The sequence below is a fragment of the Spermophilus citellus genome (assembly GCF_964194105.1).
Source record: "Spermophilus citellus genome assembly, chromosome: 13".
Lineage (NCBI taxonomy): Eukaryota > Metazoa > Chordata > Mammalia > Rodentia > Sciuridae > Spermophilus > Spermophilus citellus.
This window is the reverse complement of record NC_138193.1, coordinates 68156003-68179289: the sequence shown is the minus strand read 5'-3', so window position 1 is coordinate 68179289 and position 23287 is coordinate 68156003. Positions and strand designations below refer to the sequence as shown.

Sequence of the window (23287 nt, the reverse complement as noted above, 5' to 3'; positions counted from 1 at the left end):
TCAAAGTTTCACTTTCTGAGGTTTCCTTTACCTGTAGTCAACCACGGTTCAAAAATATGAAATGGAAAATTACAGAAGTAAACAATTCATGAATTTTAAACTGCACATTGTTCTGAGCAGTGTGATGACAGCTTGTGCTGTCCTCCTCTGTCCTGCCTGGGATGTGACTCATCCCTTTGTCTAGCATGTCACTTACCTTGTATACGCTACCCATAGATTTGCAGCTGCCTGGGTTTTGAGACTATCTTTTGAGATATCACAGTGCTTATTTTTAAGTAATCCTTGAATAGTAGACTAAACTAGGTTATGGTGTCCACATAATTTACCTCTCTTCATCTCCTTATGTAGCCATTGTCTCATATGTCATCATCACAGGAAGAAGAGTGAGTATATCATAGAACAGTGGGGAACTGCACCTCAAAACCTCAGTTCTTGCATCCTGATGAAAGAAAATCTAAAACCAGATACAAAAGTCAAGCAAGAGAATTTTATTATAACTTAAAGTAAAGAAAGACTCAAGCAAAGACCTTTTTCTCTCTCCCCCCCCCCACCCCATATCTCACAGCAAAGAATGACAAAGGAAACAATGCTTCTTCCAAATTTATTACTGTTTGCTGTTTATAAGGAGAACTGGGGTCCACCTTCTGCGGTCTTTACCAATCAGATGATCATCTCCTCCTCCATGTTGGTCCTCTATGGAACTGTTATGGCAATCATCCTATTTAGGGTGGCTTCATGTACAAGTCAAGCTTATGTTAACATGGGTGTTGGGGTCAATGACCAGGCAGAATTTATCTTAGTTCACCTGTGCTACTAAAAAACTTTTCCTTATGAGATACATTGAGAAACCTATAGCCATAAATCCTAACTTCACAATGACCTAAGTAGACCCTGTCAGGAGTTTGCCCCATGGATCTTTACTTTTTTAAAAAAATGTATTTCTTTGTTTCCATTTGTTTACTCTCAGGGATAGTACAAGTTACTTGAATATTCATTAAAGTCAACAAGTTACTTGAATATTTATTAAAGACAATTCAAAGAAGCCCCCTGACCCTGCTATTATGGGTTTATAGTTCTCTGCTCATTACTATTACCTAATGAGTACAAGAAGATATTTTGAGGGAGCAAGACCACATTCCCATAACTTTTTAAATTATAACACTATTATAAGTGTTCTATGTTATTTTTGTTGTTGTTAATGTCTTACTCCTCCTATTTTTAAATTAATCTTTATAACAGGTATATATGAATAGGAAAAGCATGGTATATTTAGGATTTGGAGCTACCCAATGTTTCAGACATCCACTGGAACATATCCTCTGTGCATAAGGGAGGACTACTGGACAACAAACTGCCAAACTATTTTCCAAACTGACTGTACAATCAGCAATATAACAAAGTTACAGTTGCTCTGCATCCTTGCCAACACTTGGTATCTTAATTGTTCGAAGAGCAAGTTTTAAATTTTGAAGCAGTTAAATTATGCATGTCTTTATTTAAGTTTCCAGGTTTAATTATTTTATACTTTCAAAGTACACAAACTTAAGTTTATCACAATTATTTTCTCTTAGTTTTTCTTCCAAAAGTTTTATAGTTTAAGCTCATGTGTTCAGACCTATGTGTATATTAAATTCCATATACTGGAGGTGCGGTGTGAGGCTTTTTGCTTTTTTTTTCTTCTTTCTTTTTTTTTGTATATGTGGATAACCAAGTGTTCTCATATCATATTTGGAATGTTCTGCATTCTCTGTACATTCAACTTGTATTTTCTCCTGCCCTCATAGTCACAAGATGATCGAGCCATTCTAAGCATCACATTCAGAACAATGTCCAGAAAAGACCTTTCTTTCTAGAAAGTGTTCAGGAAAATCTTTTCACCTCTTATTTCCTTGTCTGAACCATGCTTACTACTTACTGTCTGAAGCAAGCAAGCACTGGAAATGAGAACGAGGCCACCGCAATACAAGAACATGGTATGTTTTTTATAATCATTCTAGGTTCTGGGGATACAGTAGTGACTAAACAGGCAAAAAATCTGCCTTCCCTCATGAAGCATGCAGTTTACTAAGGAAGACTATTTGAGTGTTGTCAAAATAAATGAGCAAAATACATAATACATTGCTATATAGTGAAAATGCTAGAGGGAAAGAGGAAAGGGACTGTGAAATATTGTAGATGGGTTAAAAGTTCAGATAGGGTGGTTAGGAAAGGTCTCACTGAGTTGATTTTTGAATACATACCTGAGAGAGTGATGCAGTAGGCCATGCAGATACCAGATTGAAGAGTGGTCCAGGAGGATGGAAAATGCAAAGCACCTGAGAAGAGCAGGAAAGCAATGGTGGTTGGAGAGAATAAAAAGAGACCGGAGAGATGCAGAACAGCTAGATTATTCAGGTTAAGTTCTCAAGTAGGGCAAAATTGGCAAAATTGGTAATATTTGGGGACATTTGGGGGTGTCAAACATGTGTGGAAAGTGTGGGGTGAGGCCTAGGGGATGTTGCTGAAAATCCTGCCATGTATAGGACAGCCTACATCTCTGCCCTCTTCCTATCCTTTCTCCACAATAAGGAATTTTCTGGCCTGAATACCAGGAGTGACTGGGTTGAGAAATGCTGTTTTAGATCATGGTAAGGATTAGTTTGCACTAAGTAACTCAGAATGATACTGAAGTGTTTCAAGTACAGATGTTATTTAAAATAGGCTTCTAAAAGGATAAATGGGCTGTTTGTTGTGAATAGACTGAGGGAGTAGAAGGAAAACAGGACAGCATTTACTAGAGTATTCGAGTTTTCCAGACAACAGAATGTGACTTGGACCAGGATCATGACAGTAGGAGTGATTGAGTGGTGGATTCTGGATATATTTTGAAGGTTAACAGGCTTTACTCACACTGGATATAGGCTTGAAAAGAGAAGAGTTTTGAGTAATCTGCTCTGGCTGGTGCTGGATCTGTATCTTCCCAAAGAGAGTAACCTGGGGAACTGGTAGAAATCTGAGCATATTTAGAATGGGGGTGGATAGGTAAGTACTCCACATGGATATTAGGATAAGCAACCAGTCCTTTTACATATATATCTTATGAAAATAAGAATCGGCGTTGATGGATTAGTGTATAATGACTCTCAGGGCAAAATTATTCTATAGACTTAAGTCTCTTTAAAAATGCTTTCATATCTGTGACATATATACATATATTTTAATGTCTTATGCTTTCATTTTCAAAATGAAAAGTTTGATTAATGTAGGAAGTTTCAATTCCTGATTCGATGGAATTAAAGGGCTCCAATTTTACTTTCAGTATTTACATTCTAAATCCTTATGGTACGCAGGCGGTACGCGAGACCCAACCCTGGTCCTACAAAGTGCACTTCGCGCCTGTTCCACTCCACCCTGAACTGAAGGCTCTTCCGCCAGTTGGGGAAGGCTAGGGCGGATAAAATAATTCTGTCCCATTTCTGATTTACCCCGCCACCAGCTCTTCTCCCCTCTGGGCGTGCACAGGCCGCTGGAGGGAGGGCGCCGGCTGGATGCTCGGGGCGGCGCCGGGCGCAGATGAGTCAGCCCGGCCCCTTGGCGGGCCGCCTGCGCGGGGAACTGGAGGCCGCGCCCCGCCCGGCCGCGAGCACAGGCGGCAGGCAGCGCGTGGCGGGCGGCGGACACCGAGGCCGGGTCAGTCTCCTGCTCTCGGGGGTGGGCCTGGGACGGGGGCGCGTCCCTGGGCGGGCCTGGGGTGGGGGCGTCGCTGGTGGGTTCCTGACTTTCCCAACTCCGGGAGCACCCGGCATCCCCTTCGCGGCTTTAGCGTGCGCCGAAAGCCGGGCGGAGTTTCGGCGGGGAGTGAGGAGTTGTTTCTTCTTTGGCTGGTGCGCCAGGAGGCGGGAAGTTGGAGTGCAGACGCCGGCGGCGCCCGCGCAGGGCCCGGCGACCTCTGGGGAGGGGGCGCGCGGGGCCGTGGGCCGCGTTGACCCAGCGCCCCCTCCAAGGGCCTTGGCCTCCCAGGCCCTGAGCCCGGCCCTGGCTGATGATGAAGTCCGCGGTTACCGGTCTGTGCCCGGAAACTCGTGTTAGCTCTTCATCAAACTCAGGGAAGTAACCCAGAAAGCAGAAGGGACACCCGTGTCAGGGCCTGGCCTTAAAAGAGCCCCCCCCCCCCCCAACCCAGACTCTTGTGTCTCAAGCCCTGATGACATTCGCCTTTCATGAAACCGCGTTTGTCTACTTAATTGTAATTTTTGCCATACTCAACAGTTGTTTTTCAAAGACTTCAAAGTTTTAAATTGGTAAATTCCTCCTGGACATCAGTATGCATGATGTGCTGGTGAAGGGGACACCCCCGCCCCCGCCCCCGCCCCCATAAAACTTTCCCTACTTTATGATACAGTATCCTAGTGATGGTTGACCAAATTCCTGGCTTCCCTTGTGTGTCTGCCAGGAGGACAGGTTAATATTGTTAAGGAACCATGCTGTGTTCCTTCATTATCCCTTCATTATGTTGATAGTGATGAGTCATTGACCAGGCCCTGGATTCAACAAGTGAGGGAGGGAAAAAAAACCTGTTAAAAGGAGCAGATCCTTTCTCCTATGGAAGATAAGAAGGAATAGGGAAAAAAACCTTCACATTTATATGGGCTGGATTTATACATAACTTTTCTATCTAAAGTTCTTAGTTTAAAAATTATTTAGATCGTGGTTACTCCCGTTTAAATTAGTTTCAGGTGTTCTGGTATATATATATATTTTTCCTTCTAAAGTTGTCTTTCAACTCAAAATCTTCCACTGTGGAATATTCTAACCTGGGTACAATTACAATTAATTGATGAAAGTCATATGGCTCATATTGTAGTTCTTGTTGACAGGACAGAATATAGCTGTACTCTATACCCTTTTTGTATTTGTAAGAAATACCTGGGATTTGGCCCAGGAGCTCGCTATTATGGAGCTACATATCCCCAGTCTTCCTATTTTTGAGACAGGGTTTTGCTGAGTTGCCTGGACTGGGCTGGAATTTGTGATCCTCCTGCTTCAGCCTCTGGAGTTGCTGGGAATACCAGGCTAGGGCACTTAACATAGGGCTGTTTTTTACTTTGAGAAAGAGGAGCTTGCCAGCCCTGAAATTACCCAGGAGCCTAATCTGCTAAATCATATATCTATGAAAATTCCTTGTTTATTTAACAAATATTTACTGAATACCTACTCCTTTAGATGACTTGCTTGGTGGTACATTGCCATGTCTTTCTAATTCGAAGCTGAATTCTTTCCTAGTGACTGAAGACCTTTCACATGGCATTCTTAAGGGAGTATTTGCATGTATATGAAATTTATTTTCTCTTCCTTGTTGAAAATTGTTAACCCTTTGCTTCTTAAAGTCTATTCAGTAATGTTACTGTAGAACCCCTAAAGGAATATTTGAAATATTAATTAAAATGAAATTCAATAGATTGGTTGTTTTTTGGCTTTTAATAACCTCTTAGATTTCAAGATTGTAATATATGTGAATTTCTAACTTGATTGTAGTGGGTGGGTTTCCCCAAACTGAATTAACTGCTGAATCCTAATTTATGGGACACTGGAAAAATTCCTCAGAGAAGACATTTTGGGCAATGTGTTTTAACTCATCATTTTTTTTTTTTAACCATTTATCTCGCCCCTTATGCCAATAGGAGTGATGCCGCCAAGAAGAAATGGGAAATACAAACTTCCTGTTCCACTTCCAGAAGGCAAAGTTCTGGATGATGTGGAAGGAAAACAATGGGTGCTGGGCAAGATGATTGGTTCTGGAGGATTTGGATTGATATATTTAGGTAAAGTTTGACTGTAAATTACCAAATATTTTTATCTGTGTGATTGTTACTGTGATAATGATATTTTTAAAAATTGAAACTCATATAATGTAGAATTCATAGATGTGCTTTATGAAGTAATTTAAAGATTGTTAATGTCTAGTATGTTAACTTTAGGTTCAAGACATGACTAACACACTCCCTGTTGTCCATGTTTTCCTAAATGACTCTTAGAAATCTTTTCAGAGCATAATTATACAATCTGCCAGACAAAATGTGAGTACTTTTTTTTTTGTTTTTGAAAGCTTGATTTCCTGGAATCATACTTCTTACAGCTCAGAAACAACAACTGTAAAATATAAATGCTTTCTTTTTGTGAATCTTAATTGTTAATATTTAGGTAAATACAGAGGTCTAATAAATTCTTACCTGTTCTCCACTGGAGAATTAAGGTTTAATAACCCAGCATCTATGCATGGAATGGATTAACTTCTCTCTTGAGTGTGTAGAGCGATACTGGTTATGTTCCATCCTTTGGATAATTGAGAAAACAGACACTCAAATTGTTTTTTCTTTTTGTTGTACTGTGGTGCAGGTGGGGGACCCTGGTTGGTTATACCCCTACAATGCATTTACATACTTAAAATTTAGACCATTAAAATCTTTCTTAAGTCTATGGTGGAATGAGGAAGATCTCCCTTGCAAGATTTGATTTGATGAATAAATGATTTTTTTTTTTTTTTAATACCCTGAAGCTGGGAGTGGTGTAGCTTTTGGTATAATGTTGCTTGGCATGTGAAAGGCTCTGGGGTTCCATCCCAAGCACTAAGACAACAACAAATAAACCACAAGGATAAATTCTACTAAAAGTGACTCAACTATTTCTGTGTGTTCCTCCTCAAAATATTTCCAAACAAACCTGTTGCATGGATTATGAAAAATGGAGAACCTTTTCTGATAATGTTATGATTGTAGTTTTGAATAAATGAATGAAATTCAGTTAATAAACAACTGCTTGTTATCATTTTAATTTTATTAGAAAGACAAGATCAGCCCAGAAAAATTGCCTGGGTTAAGTGCAGTTTCCCCATTTAAAGGATTTCAACCTGCTTGAAAAATGCTATGATGTTGAGTGACACAGACAGCACTGTGCAACAGAAATGTAATGTGAGCCACATATGTAATTTAATAATTTCTAGGAAACACATTAAAAGAGTGTTAAACAGGTGAAATTTGTTGTAATAAAATGCATTATTAGGTGTTTAATATACCCAAAATATCATTTCTTTGTTACTATAAAAATAATGAAATATTTTACTTTTTTTGTGAAAGTCTTTAAAATCCAGAGAGCATCTAGTCTCAAGGGCCCAGTTTCACCTGTGGGGTATCATATGAGATAGTGCAGATAAAGTACAGATAGAGTAGAAGTCCCTGTAGAATAAGTGTTGTTTGATACTTCAAATTAGTTAATTCTCTTATAGCAAAGAGTGAAGATCTCTAGTATACTGTCTTGATTCAAAGTCAGAAATATGAAGTCAAGTAGATTATTTCTTTTTTTTTTATACTGGGAATTGAACTCAGGGGCATTCAACCACTGAGCCATATCCCCAGCTCTGTTTTGTTTTTGAACTCACTATCCTCCTGCCTCAGCCTCCCAAACTGCTGGGATTACAGGCGTGCGCCACCATGCTCGGTTTAAGTAGATTATTTCTGATGTGATTGAGCTATGGTCTTGCTTCCCACAGCTTATCACTTATACTTTTAGTTTTCTAACATTTGAATTTCTTGAGTAATTCCAAAGAAAAGCATTGACTGTAAAGATCTTATGCCTTTTTGCTTTTTAAAATGTAAATATTATTTATTAATATGTATTAATTTGTATTATATGTATTTAACTTCAAGTGCATGGTTAAGATTATTATGTCTGTACACATATGTGTACATGTTTATATGTGCTACTTGTTTCATTCCTGTTGTGAAGTTGTGAAAAGGGAATGTCTTTCCTTAGGCATAAGATTCATTTTTACTATTCAAATACAGAAGTCTTCTTTCTTCAGTCAAAGTACGTGTCATATTTTTTTAAATTCTTTCTCATTACCAAAATAATACTTATTTTAAACATATTTCAAAGTTCAATGTTATATAGTACTCTCTAATATCTGAATTTTAGAACCTGGATCTGGGGAAGATTAGAAAGTATACCCCACTGGGGAAAGCCTTTAAAGAAATGTTTAACTATTTTGAGAAAAAGGCTCCATGCTTCAGAATGTATAATATAGTTGTGTGTTCCAAATATTGTCATTGTTACCAAAAGTGGTACCAAAGAATCATAGAATCCATTTAACTTCATTAGACTTAGTTTTTTATTATTTTTGAAACTATGTAAGAAATTACATTGCTTTTTGCAGTTCACTGTGGTTCACATCACTTCCTATATATAAATTAAGAAGCAGTCATTTTCAGGTTTTCCTTAATAACTTTGTATCCAGCTATTTTCTTTTCAGATATTCTTTCCAGATACACTGCTTTGGCAGACACTTTATCAGCATTTGTTGCCTAAGGCTGAGAAGAAACTAGCCACTATGTCTAACTCATTGTGCATGTGCAACTGTCCTCTAGCTTTGAGATCAATAGCCCAGGCCTCTCAGTAATCAGCGACTTACAGGAAATGGGAAGGGGCAGAGAAGTTTGGTGTTTACCCTTGACTCAGAGAAATGATGTGCCTGTAGCATTAATAGAAATAGTTTTAAGAGGGAAAAGGAAAGTCTGAATACAAGAACAAAGTCAAGGTTCTTTCTTTGTTTCTGAAAGGTGTGGGGGCAGGAAGAAAGGAATCTGGTCTAGGGTATAGGGAAACTTGCTGTCATTTTAGTATCAAATGATTGAAAAAGTTTCTAAAACTCCAGGGAAACAGAATTGAAGGTCTGAGTTGTTCTTTTAATGCTATGTATAAGATAGAATCAAGTAACCCAAGGGAGAACTGCATAATAGGAGCAGGGTTTTTTTTTTTTTTTGGTGTTAGGCAAATTTGAGTCTGATCCTGAATTGACTATGCCACTTAAAATCAGAGTGACTTTCACTTTCTCAATCTTTTGGAGTCTTTATTTCTGTTTTGTATAATTTAGTTAGTAATAATTATGAGGATTAAATGAGATAAGGTGTTTAAAGTACTTGGAATTTTGTAAGCACTTAATAAATGTAATTTACTTATTTGTTTAAAATTTCCCATTCTAAATATCTCATGCCAGAGTGGATTAGGATAGTGACAAAGACCTTCATTAGAAGGATTTTCTGTTTATCCTGTTATGGATTTTAGAAGAGTTGCCTATGTGATAAAGCTAAGAACATAGAAATGTCCACAGAAATCTTCAGGAGATTTTGCTCACCAACCTATATATCTGCTTTGCCTCTAACATTTACTATAGAGGCGTAAGGAAGGATGAAAAATTCTCATTTAAACTGTACCTCTTCTGCTTCAGATAAGAAAGATAAATTTCAGAAATTATTTAAAATCCAGAAAAACAGAACTACAGGATAAACTTCCTCCAAATTTCTTTGCAGGATTGTCCTATGAGTAAAAGTAGAGATGATTTACCTATGGAAGTTTTAAATTTTTGAAGTTGGGCTTAGTGGTGACCATTTACCCTCTTTGGAGTGTCATGCACAGGATTGAGACTGAGATTAGGGTATTTAATCCATACAAGCCAGTTACCTTTGATCTCTTCCACAATTAGAGATGTTACCCTTAATCCAGTGTGCAGTTTTGACAGATGAGTACCCTAAGTCACAAGGAAGGTCAAGGCAAGGGAACTATCATGACATCATTCGAAAGAATGTGCATATGCTTTATTGACAGTACATCAATAGCATTCTCTTGTGTAAAGAAGAACACATTATTATAAATGAAACTATGAGAAGTTTTAACAATTGGATTATTTCTTTGTGGATGAGTGTTTAGACTTTATCCCAGGGACTGTCAGACATTTGGGAGTCATGTTGTCAGAATAGCCTAATTTTGCTTTTTAGAAACAGAAAGAAACTTTTTTTGTGTGTGGGGGGGATTTTTATAAATTATAAAAAATTAACTTATTTTACTGGTAAGGAAATTTTTAAAAATGTTTTTTAGTTAATAGACTTTTTTTCATTTATTTATATGCGGTACTGAGAATCAAAACCAGTGCCTTATACATGCTAGGTAAATGCTTTACCACTGAGCCACAAACCCAGCCCCAGAAGTTTTTTTAATAAATAAATAGAAAAATTGGCTGTGATGGATTGATTTTTTTTTTTTTTAAAGTAGTACTGACTGGGGATTAAACCCAAGCGTGCTCTGCCCCTGAGATATATCCACAGACCTTTTTATTTATTTGGACACATAGTCTAAATTGCCCAGTCCGGCCTCAAACTTGGGATCCTGTTGCCTTAACTTCCAGAGTAGTAGATTGATTTTTTTAAGGTATACAGAATAATGTTCAGAAGAGCCTAATGTAATGCTAGTAACAAGGTAGAGTTATTGTAACACAGACTGCTTTATTACACATCTTAGTATTAAATTTTATTTTGGCAGTGTTTTATGTAGAAGGCTTAGAGACAAGCAGTGTTACGGGGGAAAAAAGAGTAACTGAAAATAAAGATAATTTCTATAGGAAGCTATAGCATAAGTAGTTTTCTCAGATGAAAGTATAGATGATCAGTGATATTAACTCAAAATATGAATAATTTGGGATTTTTGTGAATTTAATAGACAAGAAATTAAAGTCCCTAAAAGGTGTTTTAATTTTGTATGTATTCTCCATTGGCTGTTAATTTGGAGTTTTAAAAGAGCATTGCTCTTTTACCTGTAAGTCAAGAAACTAAGTAGCTAAGAAAGTTTGGGTCCTTTCTGTTAAAAAGAGAAAGTTCTTATAAAGCTTGGCCTTTGCTTCTGTTTTTCATTTTTAAAAATTGTCTGACCTCATTTTTAACATATTTCACATTATGTTTCTTCATTTTCAACATTTTTACTGTCAAACTCTTGCCTCAAGGGAAGGTTTATAAACTACCTCTTTCTTCTGTGCATTTATATGTTATGTCTCTTCCACTGCACCTGTTACTATCTTGTAACTGTTTACAGTGTTCAGGGTTTTTTAATTTGAAACTTATTGCTATGGGGACATTTCTTCTTCATGAAATGCGATCACCTCTATTGCCACACAATAAAAGAATTCTCAGCTTTTGAGAGCTTCTGGGTTCCTTATGAAATATGGATAGACTTCTGCTTCTAAAGTGTTTTAGGTTTTGTTTCTTTAGATAAGGAAGAAAAGGAATAAATAGTATGAGGTATGTTCCTCCTTTTAAGACACAGGAATATCTATGTTTATAAAATAAATAAGATTAAGAAACTTTAAAGCTATAAATGAGAGAACTCACTAGAAGTTAGCTATTTGAATAATGAAAATTTTCTGTCCTCGCTTAATGATACAAAGGTGTTTATGGATTTTATAGTGTTTAGATCCTTGGCTTTGCAATTAGTACTTCTTCAGAATGTTTGTCCCTTACAGCTCCATTACATGGACTATGTTTTTCCTGAATACTGTCTTCTATGTGGAAGAACATTTTAGGAGAAAAGACAGATAACAGAGCAATTATTGCATGATAATTGTTAGACTTCTGTTTCTTTTAAAAAGATAGCCAGGTGGACTGGTCTTTTCTTTAACATCTCCAATTGAGGGAAAAGATTGTGTAGAAAGACATCCATTGAAGGCCAGAAACATCTACAGATGCAGTGTGATCCCAAGCAATGAAGCATGTGGCCCTTCATTGGCATTATATGATAACAGGAGGAACTTCTGGCAGAAGGACTGACTTTTGCTGCGTTCTGCATGCTGCCCCTCCAAACCCATCTTTGATTGGCACCTATGCCCTATTGAAACTGGCATCACACCTTCTGAATGGGCACTGTGCCAGGCTAGCAGATGGGTATAGGCAAAAGCATGCCAGAAACCCAGTATGTGAATCAAGTTTAAGTATCAGGGGCCCAAACTCCCATCCAGGGATGTAAAAACTGCAGTCTGTTGAGAGCTTTTTGTGCTTAAGGTTAAAGGACATGCCATTTTTACTCCAGCTTAGAGGTTGATTAATTTTGAAAGTCAAACAGGAACTCCTGTGGCTGTGTCAGGCAAAATTCTATCTTTGGTGAATGAGAATTACTACTTCATGTAGGGAAGAGAAAGTATTGTAATGAAGTTTCCAATGAGAGTTACTCTCCTGCAAGTGCCTCCAGCACTTAAGCAGCGTGTATTCAGTGGAGATGAATATTTCTATTCTCCAGCAGAGCCAGGTGCAATCAAAGCCAGATCTTCAACCTGCTGCAGTAAAGAACCCTAAATTTAGAAAGGGCAGGCAAAGTTTAGAAGAACTCCATGGTGGCAGCTCTTCTCACCATGAACTGATGGTGCTTCATGAAGTATATAAAGAAGATGATGAAGGGAACACTCCAAATAAAAACCTTTAGAGTATTTCAGCCTGAAACAGAAAGATTTTTAAAAAACCAAAGGAAAAAGTTTAGTCCTTTCTCCTCATTGCAGAAACCCTACTGAATTTTTCTATCAACAAAAACTTAGCTTACCAAAATGTTAGAACGAACTTAATGCAAAAGGAGTAAAACTTCCTGTTCTTACACTTATTTCATTGCATGTCTATCATGTATATAAACTTTGCTTCTTGAATAATGGATTTTGCATAAAATTGCGTTCTAAACATCATATTCCTTGTGATTGTCTCACACCCACTACAGAAATCCCCCCCACCAAAAAATGAAAAATAAAAATAGGGAACCATTCCCTGTGATCACTTCAACCATTTCACCTACATGCTCTTAAATTTACAGGGATGCCTGTAAGACCAGCTGTGGGCAAGAGCAGCTTTTTCTAATCACCGCATAGCCATTGCTTTTGCTTTTCCACTGTGTAAACTTTATATATGGAACAGATTCCATGAGACCGTTGTGAATACTTCAACGTATTCAAAACATATAACTGCCACAAATTAAACTACTAAAACTAAAGCTGGTGCATCGCAACTGCCAACTAAAACTGGCACGTCCCTCTGTCAGACTGCAGGAGAGTGTGCCATACAGTCCTCGGAAAACACAATTCATCCAGAACCAATCTTGTCACTTGCTCTGATATTAAACCAGAGAAAGTGACATTAATTAAAGAAGTGACATGAGCCAACAAAGGCAATGAAATTCTAAGCTTTGGCTCATGTGCAGACCTCAATCCAACCTGCTCTGCTTAGGTATTATAGCCATTTCTGAGGAGGAGGAGTGTTGACTACTTTTGCTCCTCCTCTCATCTTCCCTTTTTGAAACATTTTCAAGCAACTCACGTTTTATATCCAGCTGGTTAATTAGTGTACTAGTAGTCACTGCAGGGCTTCCCAAAATACTGGTGTGGTTGCTTGTGGTGCATTTACTGCACTTGGTAACTGTGTAAGCTGTAGAGGTAAAGGTGGAGAAGAGATGATCTAACAAAAAAGCAGGCAACAGCCAGAGTACTTAGACTTGGTCAATTGTAAGTTAGGAGGTCTGTTGCTAGGACTAGTTGTAGAAAACAAAGTGTGACTGGTAAAACTCTATGGGAATTTGGTCATGCTAAAGACTGAAGTAGGAGCGCCCATATCTTTTTTCTTTGTTTCCATAGTATGCTTTCTCATAGTGCTCAGCTTATTACTTCTTGTGATGACTCTCTGCTTACTGTCTTTTCAAACCCTCTCATCCTACCCTTGGGTGAGAGCACATTCATATGCATTGTAGTAAGTTCTTTATAGGCAATCTGTCTAGAGTCTTAAATATGACCTTGCATATCAGTTTTTAATAAAGGATTTGTAAATTAACTGTAGAACTAGCCTTTAATGGAAAAGTAAAAATCACCTTCCCAATAGGTAGATGGTCTATTTATACTAAATTTTGTGATCTCTATACTAAAATATGTAATCTCTATGTAAGGTACTACAATTTTTAGATTTAGAGACATTATTTTGTATATTTGGAAGAGTTTGGGGGGAAAGAATCTACTCAATTCTTAGGAATTTCCAAGTATTATTAAAATATAAGAAACCATGCACTTAATCCATAGATTGTAGGCTTCATTGGGAAAAGTCTATTTTAAAACAACTGGACATTGTGTTAAGAAGAAAAGCTTTATGTTTAGAATAAAACAGTTATACTGGATAGCATTTAATTGGAATAGGTCTAATAGAAAGTAAACTTTTGTGGAGAAAAAAAGATGGTGTTTACCACTAGATGAATTGATAGATGTGTATTAGAAATCATACGTAAGATCAGATTTTCAAAGACTTAAACACAACTTTAACAGAAATCATTGAAATTTCTTGGGGTGTGTGTGTGTGTGTGTGTGTGTGTGTGTTTTGCTGGTGATCAAACCCAAGGCCTTGCACATGCTAGGCAAATGCTTTACCACTGAGCTGCATCCCCAGCCCTGGAATTTCTTTTGATCCAAGTCAGTTAAAGGTTTGACTAAGGATTTTGTACACAGTCAGAAGCTTTTGTTGTGGTTTCTGAGTATAGGCATTTTTTGTTCGAGATCCAGAATTTTCTGTCTATGTAATTAGTCATGAGGTTTAATGTACATTTTTCATATCAGGCAGACAATGGTTTCAAAGAGACAGCAATGCTGCAAAGGAGCAAGACAAGAAGGCCAAAGTTGACACACATAGAAGCAAAACAGTGTAGGAAAAATCAACACGTTTTGCAAAATCAATCATTGAAAATGTGTCAGTGTTCAGGAGACTGTCTTTAATTTGCAATCCAAGTGAAATAGAGTATTTAAATATGAGAGGCAGTATTATTGAGCCCAGCATGCCTGCTACCACTTGTTTGACTAGCTCAGAATAGAACACTGAGAGGCAAGGGCTCAAAGTTAAATGAACATTTATACATTTTAAAATCAAATGAAAGATTCAGAGTATATTCATGAATTAATTTTTTTCAGAATCCTAAATTTAATCAGCTGGAATTACTTTTAAAGTGTCATTCTATTTAACTTCGGGGAATGATGAATTTGCCTTTTAGTGGGGATGCTGTATTTTATCATGAAGATGAAACAAACTGTCTTTTGTTAATTATTCCCCAGAGACACTGGCCATTTTTCTCTCCTAGGCTTAGTGTAGAGTAAAGGCAGCTTCCTGCAAATTTATTTCAAGCAAGAGCAATCGGAAGCTTCAACATGTGTGGAAGGGGTACGTGGAGAAGATTGCTTCTGTTTCAGGTATTCTGAGTGCCACCTAATGAACCTCTTAGAGGCAATGTTACCAAAGCCTCACCTAGGAGGCCATGAACATAGAGCTTAGAAAAGTGAAGAAGGAAAGATGACATCCAGGAAAACATAGCAGATGTGTCACACGTCTCTGACATCTCATAACTGCTGCTGGGACTGATTGGTGAAATTCTTTTTAGGAAATCATCATTTTCATCATCAGCTACTAAAGTCTTGCCCTTAGTATGTCCAAGGTGTGTGTTAAGTTTTTACGGACATCCTTACATTTAATCCTTCCAACAACTTTGTCAGGATGATATTGAGGTCTGAGGAGGTTAAATAATTTGCCTCCAGGGCACAGTTTTAATAAATGTCTTCATCTACATTTGAACCCAAATTTCTTTGCTCTACTGATTGATGTCCCTTGTCAAAGAACACTTTGAGTTTTTTGCTAGCCAGAGAAGATAGTGGCAAATGGTGTGCTGAAGACAAGCTTATTTCTAAAATAACAGCAAAATATGTAATTGATAGTATTGGCAACTAATTTAAGAAATCTGTTACTGATGATGCTTCTAATGTTGTCATTTTCATTCAGATTGACAGCTCAAGGCATAGAGCATCAGTGATGTGTTTTTAATATTAAGATCACCAAATCTGTGAAAGAACATCTGATATTTATAGTAAATCTCATGTTAAGCAGTGGAAAAAAATATATTAAAAAATATGCTATACCTTAGATAAAAAATATTTTAATGAAAAAGCGATACTAGTCCACCAGTACTGCATACAACCTGATAAAAGATTTGATGGCTCTTCGGGCTTTTCAAAATTGAATAAATTGTCTAGTTTAGAGGGATTTTATACATTTGTTTTTAGTCTAATAAGAAATAGGAAGTCAAAGACACCTCTTTAAATCTGATAGAAATTCAACAAGCATCATGTAAAAAATAGATATTTTTACAAATATTGATTTGGTCTCTATCATGTCTTTTCAATGGTAATTTAAAGATGCTCTTCCTATAATACTATATCCTGTATTGGATAAAGTATAAAAATATACTCAGATGAGTGGAATCTTGTGAAAGAATAGATCTCTTGATGCAGAATTTGTTTTAGATAATAATATATATATATATAATAGTAGTCTAGGTTTTTGAAAGTTGTTCAGTTCTTTCAGGATATTACATAATAATAATTACAGATGTTTTCATGAAAAAATTAGAACATTTCATGTAGGGTAAACTTTGAATATTTTTTTTATTTTATTTATTTATTTTTTTATTGTTGGTTGTTCAAAACATTACATAGTTCTTGATATATCATATTTCACACTTTGATTCAAGTGGGTTATGAACTCCCATTTTTACCCCGTATACAGATTGCAGAATCACATCAGTTACACTTCCATTGATTTACATATTGACATACTCATGTCTGTTGTATTCTGCTGCCTTTCCTATCCTCTACTATCCCCCCTCCCCTCCCCTCCCCTCTTCTCTCTCTACCCCCTCTACTGTAATTCATTCCTCCCCCTTGTATTATTTTTCCCTTTCCCCTCACTTCCTCTTGTATGTAATTTTGTATAACCCTGAGGGTCTCCCTCCATTTCCATGCAATTTTCCTTCTCTCTCCCTTTCCCTCCCACCTCTCATCCTTGTTTAATGTTGGTCTTCTTCTCCTGCTCTTCTTCCCTAGTCTGTTCTTAGTTACTCTCCTTATATCAAAGAAGACATTTGGCATTTGTTTTTTAGGGCTTGGCTAGCTTCACTTAGCATAATCTGCTCTAATGCCATCCATTTCCCTCCAAATTCTATGATTTTGTCATTTTTTAGTGCAGAGTAATACTCCATTGTGTATAAATGCCACATTTTTTTTTTTTTTATCCATTCGTCTATTGAAGGGCATCTAGGTTGGTTCCACAGTCTTGCTATTGTGAATTGTGCTGCTATGAACATCGATGTAGCAGTGTCCCTGTAGCATGCTCTTTTTAGGTCTTTAGGGAATAGACCGAGAAGGGGAATAGCTGGGTCAAATGGTGGTTCCATTCCCAGCTTTCCAAGAAATCTCCATACTGCTTTCCAAATTGGTTGCACCAATTTGCAGTCCCACCAACAATGTACAAGTGTACCCTTTTCCCCACATCGTCGCCAGCACTTGTTGTTGTTTGACTTCATAATGGCTGCCAATCTTACTGGAGTGAGATGGTATCTTAGGGTGGTTTTGATTTGCATTTCTCTGACTGCTAGCGATGTTGAGCATTTTTTCATGTACTTGTTGATTGATTGTATGTCCTCCTCTGAGAAGTGTCTGTTCAGGTCCTTGGCCCATTTGTTGATTGGGTTATTTGTTATCTTATTGTCTAATTTTTTGAGTTCTTTATATACTCTGGATATTAGGGCTCTATCTGAAGTGTGAGGAGTAAAGATTTGTTCCCATGATGTAGGCTCCCTGTTTACCTCTCTTATTGTTTCTTTTGCTGAGAAAAAACTTTTTAGTTTGAGTAAGTCCCATTTGTTGATTCTAGATGTTAACTCTTGTGCTATGGGTGTCCTATTGAGGAATTTGGAGCCCGACCCCACAGTATGTAGGTCGTAGCCAACTTTTTCTTCTATCAGATGCCGTGTCTCTGATTTGATATCAAGCTCCTTGATCCATTTTGAGTTAACTTTTGTGCATGACGAGAGAAAGGGATTCAGTTTCATTTTGTTGCATATGGATTTCCAGTTTTCCCAGCACCATTTGTTGAAGATGCTATCCTTCCTCCATTTCATGCTCTTAGCCCCTTTATCAAATATAAGAAAGTTGTAGTTTTGTGGGTTGGTTACTGTGTCCTCTGTTCTGTACCATTGGTCCACCTGCCTGTTTTGGTACCAGTACCATGCTGTTTTTGTTACTATTGCTCTGTAGTATAGTTTGAAGTCTGGTATCGCTATACCACCTGATTCACACTTCCTGCTTAGCATTGTTTTTGCTATTCTGGGTCTTTTATTCTTCCATATGAATTTCATGATTGCTTTCTCTATTTCTACAAGAAATGCCGTTGGCATTTTGATTGGCATTGCATTAAACCTATAGAGAACTTTTGGTAATATCGCCATTTTGATGATGTTAGTTCTGCCTATCCATGAACAGGGTATATTTTTCCATCTTCTAAGATCTTCTTCAATTTCTCTCTTTAGGGTTCTGTAGTTTTCATTGTATAAGTCTTTCACCTCTTTTGTTAGGTTGATTCCCAAGTATTTTATTATTTTTGAGGATATTGTGAATGGAGTGGTTGTCCTCATTTCCATTTCAGAGGATTTGTCGCTGATATACAGGAATGCCTTTGATTTATGCATGTTGATTTTATATCCTGCCACTTTGCTGAATTCATTTATTAGCTCTAATAGTTTCTTTGTAGACCCTTTTGGGTCTGCTAGGTATAGAATCATGTCATCTGCAAATAGTGATAATTTAAGTTCTTCTTTTCCTATTTTTATGCCTTTAATTTCTTTCATCTGTCTAATTGCTCTGGCCAGTGTTTCGAGAACTATGTTGAACAGAAGTGGTGAGAGAGGGCATCCCTGTCTTGTTCCAGATTTTAGAGGGAATGCCTTCAATTTTTCTCCATTCAGAATGATGCTAGCCTGAGGCTTAGCATAGATTACTTTTACAGTGTTGAGGTATGTTCCTGTTATCCCTAGTTTTTCGAGAGTTTTGAACATAAAGGGATGCTGTACTTTGTCGAATGCTTTTTCCGCATCTATTGAGATGATCATATGGTTCTTATTTTTAAGTCTATTGATGTGGTGAATAACATTTATTGATTTCCGTATATTGAACCAGCCTTGCATACCAGGGATGAATCCTACTTGATCATGGTGCACAATTTTTTTGAAATGTTTTTGTATCCGATTCGCCAGAATTTTATTGAGGATTTTTGCATCTAGGTTCATTAGAGATATTGGTCTGTAGTTTTCTTTCTTTGAAGTGTCTTTGTCTGGTTTAGGAATCAGGGTGGGTTTTAGAAGACATCAAGGAGGAAATTAAAAAATTCTTAGAGTTAAATGAAAACACAGACACAACATATCAGAATCTATGGGACACATTGAAAGCAGTTCTAAGAGGAAAATTTATTGCTTGGAGTTCATTCCTTAAAAAAAGAAAAAACCAACAAATAAATGATCTCATACTTCATCTCAAAATCCTAGAAAAAGAAGAGCAAAACAACAGCAAAAGAAGTAGAAGGCAAGAAATAATTAAAATCAGAGCTGAAATTAATGAAATCGAAACAAAAGAAACAATTGAAAAAATTGACAAAACTAAAAGTTGGTTCTTTGAAAAAATAAATAAAATCGACAGACCCCTTAGCCATGCTAACGAAGAGAAGAAGAGAGAGAACTCAAATTACTAGCATACGGGATGAAAAAGGCAATATCACAACAGACACTTCAGAAATACAGAAGATAATCAGAAATTATTTTGAATCCTTATACTCCAATAAAATAGAAGATAGTGAAGGCATTGATAAATTTCTTAAGTCATATAATCTGCCCAGATTGAGTCAGGAGGATATAGACAACCTAAACAGACCAATATCAATTGAGGAAATAGAAGAAACCATCAAAAGATTACCATCTAAGAAAAGCCCAGGACCGGATGGGTATACAGCAGAGTTTTACAAAACCTTTAAAGAGGAACTAATACCAATACTTTTCAAGCTATTTCAGGAAATAGAAAAAGAGGGAGAACTTCCAAATTCATTCAACTTTGAATATTTTTAATATTATCAACTATATATATTGCAGTACTAGATGTTATATTAGAATACTTTTTTCTTTGGAATATATACATAATAAGAAAAGGAATGGACAAAATGTAAGCTATTAGAATATAAGTTTTTGAACAAAAGCAAGCTATTAAAATAAACTAGACAATTTTAGTTTTATTCAATTTTGAAAAGCCTGAAGAGCCATTAAAATCTTTATCAGCTTGTATGCACTATCACTTTTTCATAAAAATATATTTGATCTATGTATTGCACATATTTTAGCAATATATTTTTTCCACCACTTAACATCAGATTTACTATAAATAGGATATTAATTTCAATTCCTGAGAATATGAAGAAAAGTTCATTTCATTTGATCTAGTATGTATTGGGAGATCATGCGTTACAGTTCTAACTTAGATCTCCAGTGTCGGATATATTATAATTGAGAATGGAATATTGGGTATGTAAAACTACTGTCTTATTAAATATTCAGAGGTTGCTATAAGAAAAAAGTGGTAAAACTGATTTTTAAATTTCCACACACAACACTTTGAGTAGAAAACAGACATTGTTGTGTATCTGATGGGCAAATATTGCATGATGAAAAGGTCAAGAAAAACTGTAGACTCTCATGATCATCAGAACTTCTACTTCAGAAGAAAGTTTGTGAACTGGCATGTATTCTTAAATTAATTATGTAATTAAATGTAAATTGAATGCAGTATGGAATCACTGTAAGAACAAGTTTTATTAAGTCCTATGAAAGAAAATGGTATTAGATATGTATCTATAAAGGCTTTAATGAAAGAATCAAATAGAAAGAAAAATGACACAAATTATTAAGAAGAAAAAATAATGGTCCTGTTATCTGCATAGGTAGTATACTTTTGGATAATAAGAGTATCACATGGAATTATAAGTCCTGCAAAATAGAAACCATAATGAAAGACATAAGAATGACTTTCCTCATTGGAAACCTGATTTCAGCATAAATATTAGAAAGTGTTTCAAAAAAGTGGGAATGGGGCTAAAAATTGTTAGTATGGTCTTAACATCTAAAATACAAAATTTACAATATTTTTTTTTTTAAAGAAAGATCAAGGGGCTGGGGTTGTGGCTCAGTGGTAGAGTGCTCACGTGAGGCACTGGGTTCAAACCTCAGCACTGCATACAAATGAAATAAAGATATTACTGTCCACCTACAACTAAAAAATAAATATTAAAAAAAATAAAAGGCAGATCAAGAACCATTTCAGTCCTTACTTTGTATACTTTGAAAATAGACTCATGATAGTTAAGAGAAATATGGCTATCATTCTTGTATTGGCCAAATTTTATGTCTCTTGGGAGATAGAAGTAAAAATTTGAGATTGTAGGAAATCTGAAATCATTTTGCAACAGGTTATTACTTATATAAAATAGACTTTAATGGCCTTGAATGTATATGATTGAAAAAACTTAAAATGGTTTAAAATATTAAGATTTGATGATATAAAGTAAAACAAGGGTAGTAAAAACTGGAGAACTGGGGCTGGGGTGGTAGTTCAGTGGTAGAGTGCTCGCCTAGCCATGTATGAGGCACTGGGTTCGATCCTCAGCACCACATAAAAACAAACTAATGTATCCACCTAAAACTAAAGATGCATAAATAAATAAATATTTTTTTAAAAAACTGGAGAAGTTACTTTAAGAACAGTAATTTGAATATAGAATTTTGTAATGAAAGTCACATTTCTGAAGTAGATCAGTGAAACTGTGTGTGGTAAGGAATTTTCGGGTTGACAATTAAACCCAAAAGTTGTATTTTGGCCCTTCATGCAAGCTCCCAATGTATTTAATTAATAATAAAAATGGATGAACTAAAATGTCAGGGTTAATATCTGAAATAGATATTTAAAAGATGTAATCTGTTATAAAATGAAATAAATGTATAATGTGTACCACAGCTAGTAAGTAATAGGCAAAGGAAAGCAAAAAATAATATTAACTTGTAGAATATTAGATATAATGTAATTGTCTGTTACTATGTTCAAGTGTCGCATCCCTTTCAAAGAATATGATTGACCAAAATTCTATAATTTCTGTCACCAAAAAATACTTGATAAGATACAAACACACTAAAAGTTTAAGATTTTTCATGCACCTATAAGAGGAAAACAATAGTTTTATTAGTTTATATTCCATAGAAAGTCATTAAGAGAACTAAACAATGTATTATATAATGCCAAAAGCTTAATAAAGCAAAGTGATATCACCATAATGGCAGAATTTAATATGACCAGAATGCTACTGGTTTATTTTTATCCTTTAAAATAGGAAAAGAAAATATATGAGACATCCAGTAATAAATTAAGTATCACTGGAGGTATTATAAAGAAATTGAAAATAAGTCAGTTACCAGAAAGTTTTCACAGGTCTCTATGGAGCTAGGTATATAAGGGAAAAGGGCAGGGACTGTGTTCCTCCATCCACATTTCAGCTTGTGCATTTCAGCTTTCATCTGCTCCACATACCAGGCTTCCAAGAAACACAGCATTACTAACAGGCCTTGAAGATAGCTAATTGTGCTACAGTAATTAATGTAAAATTTACAGGAAAAAATTCTAAGTGACTTGAATGGTATTATAATAAACCTTTTTTTTTCAATTATATAAGAATATATTTAAAACATTTCAGGTGTGGTGACTTAGTAAATATAAAAAAAATTCTTATTTATTATAGTCTTGGAATCCATTGCTGGAAATAAAATACGGAGATCATCTTGCTTGTTCTGTTCTTCCTGCTTTTCACCTACATGCTCTCTCCAGTTTCTGCATAAGCAAGTATACTCCTTTGAAGTACCCTTCCTGTTGAAGCCTGTTTTCCTTTATGCACTTTTTACCAAAGTTGTGCACTGTGGATTTCTTCTCTGCAACATTTTTGCCTCTATTTTATCTCTAGGCATTTACTATTTTGTATTATAATTATGCAGTTGTCTATTATTTTAGCACTTTGTTGTGTGTGTATATTTCTATGAATTTTCACATGCTGCAAACACAATTAGGATTTAGAACAGATGCATCACCTCTGAAGTCCTCATGCTCTCCTTTTGTGGTCGCACCCTCCCTTTATTTCTAACTGCTGATTTGTGTTCTGCAATACAGTTTTATCTTTTTGAGAATGTATAGGATTTCTATAAATGGAATCATATGGAATGTAACTTTTCAAGATTAGACTTGTTCTTTTTATTGTCAAGTTGTATGGATGTATCATAGTTTGTTATTCTGCCATTTTAATGGCTGAGTACATTTGGGTATTGTGATATTTGGATAGTGTAATTCCTTCAACTTTGTTCTTCCTCAAAATGGTTTAGCTATTCTCATATCTTTACTTTTTCATATACATTTTAGGATCAATCTATCTATATTGATAGAAAAAAATTCTGGGATTGTGTTTGGCATTGATTTGAATTTATAGATGAATTTGTGAACCAGCATTTTTACTATATGGAGTCTTCT

The 23287-nt window shown here is 36.0% G+C and overlaps 1 protein-coding gene across 7 annotated transcripts in view; it reads left to right on the top strand.

Moving 5' to 3' along the window:
* Positions 1-3511: 3511 nt before the first annotated feature.
* The window catches only part of VRK2 (VRK serine/threonine kinase 2), a gene marked incomplete at its 3' end in the record, with an annotated part of 101121 nt that continues 81345 nt past the window's right edge, over positions 3512-23287 (top strand). For 5 of the 7 annotated variants that reach the window (XM_081265557.1, XM_081265558.1, XM_081265556.1 and 2 more), the window contains exons 1-2: positions 3512-3669; positions 5661-5801. In XM_081265557.1, the coding sequence (XP_081121683.1) occupies positions 3528-3669; positions 5661-5801 (283 nt within the window). In that variant the 5' untranslated portion in view covers positions 3512-3527. Of the gene's footprint in view, positions 3670-3722; positions 3864-5660; positions 5802-22511; positions 22613-23287 lie in introns of those variants that run through there. The other 2 variants (XM_081265562.1, XM_081265559.1) reach the window with 2 other exon arrangements.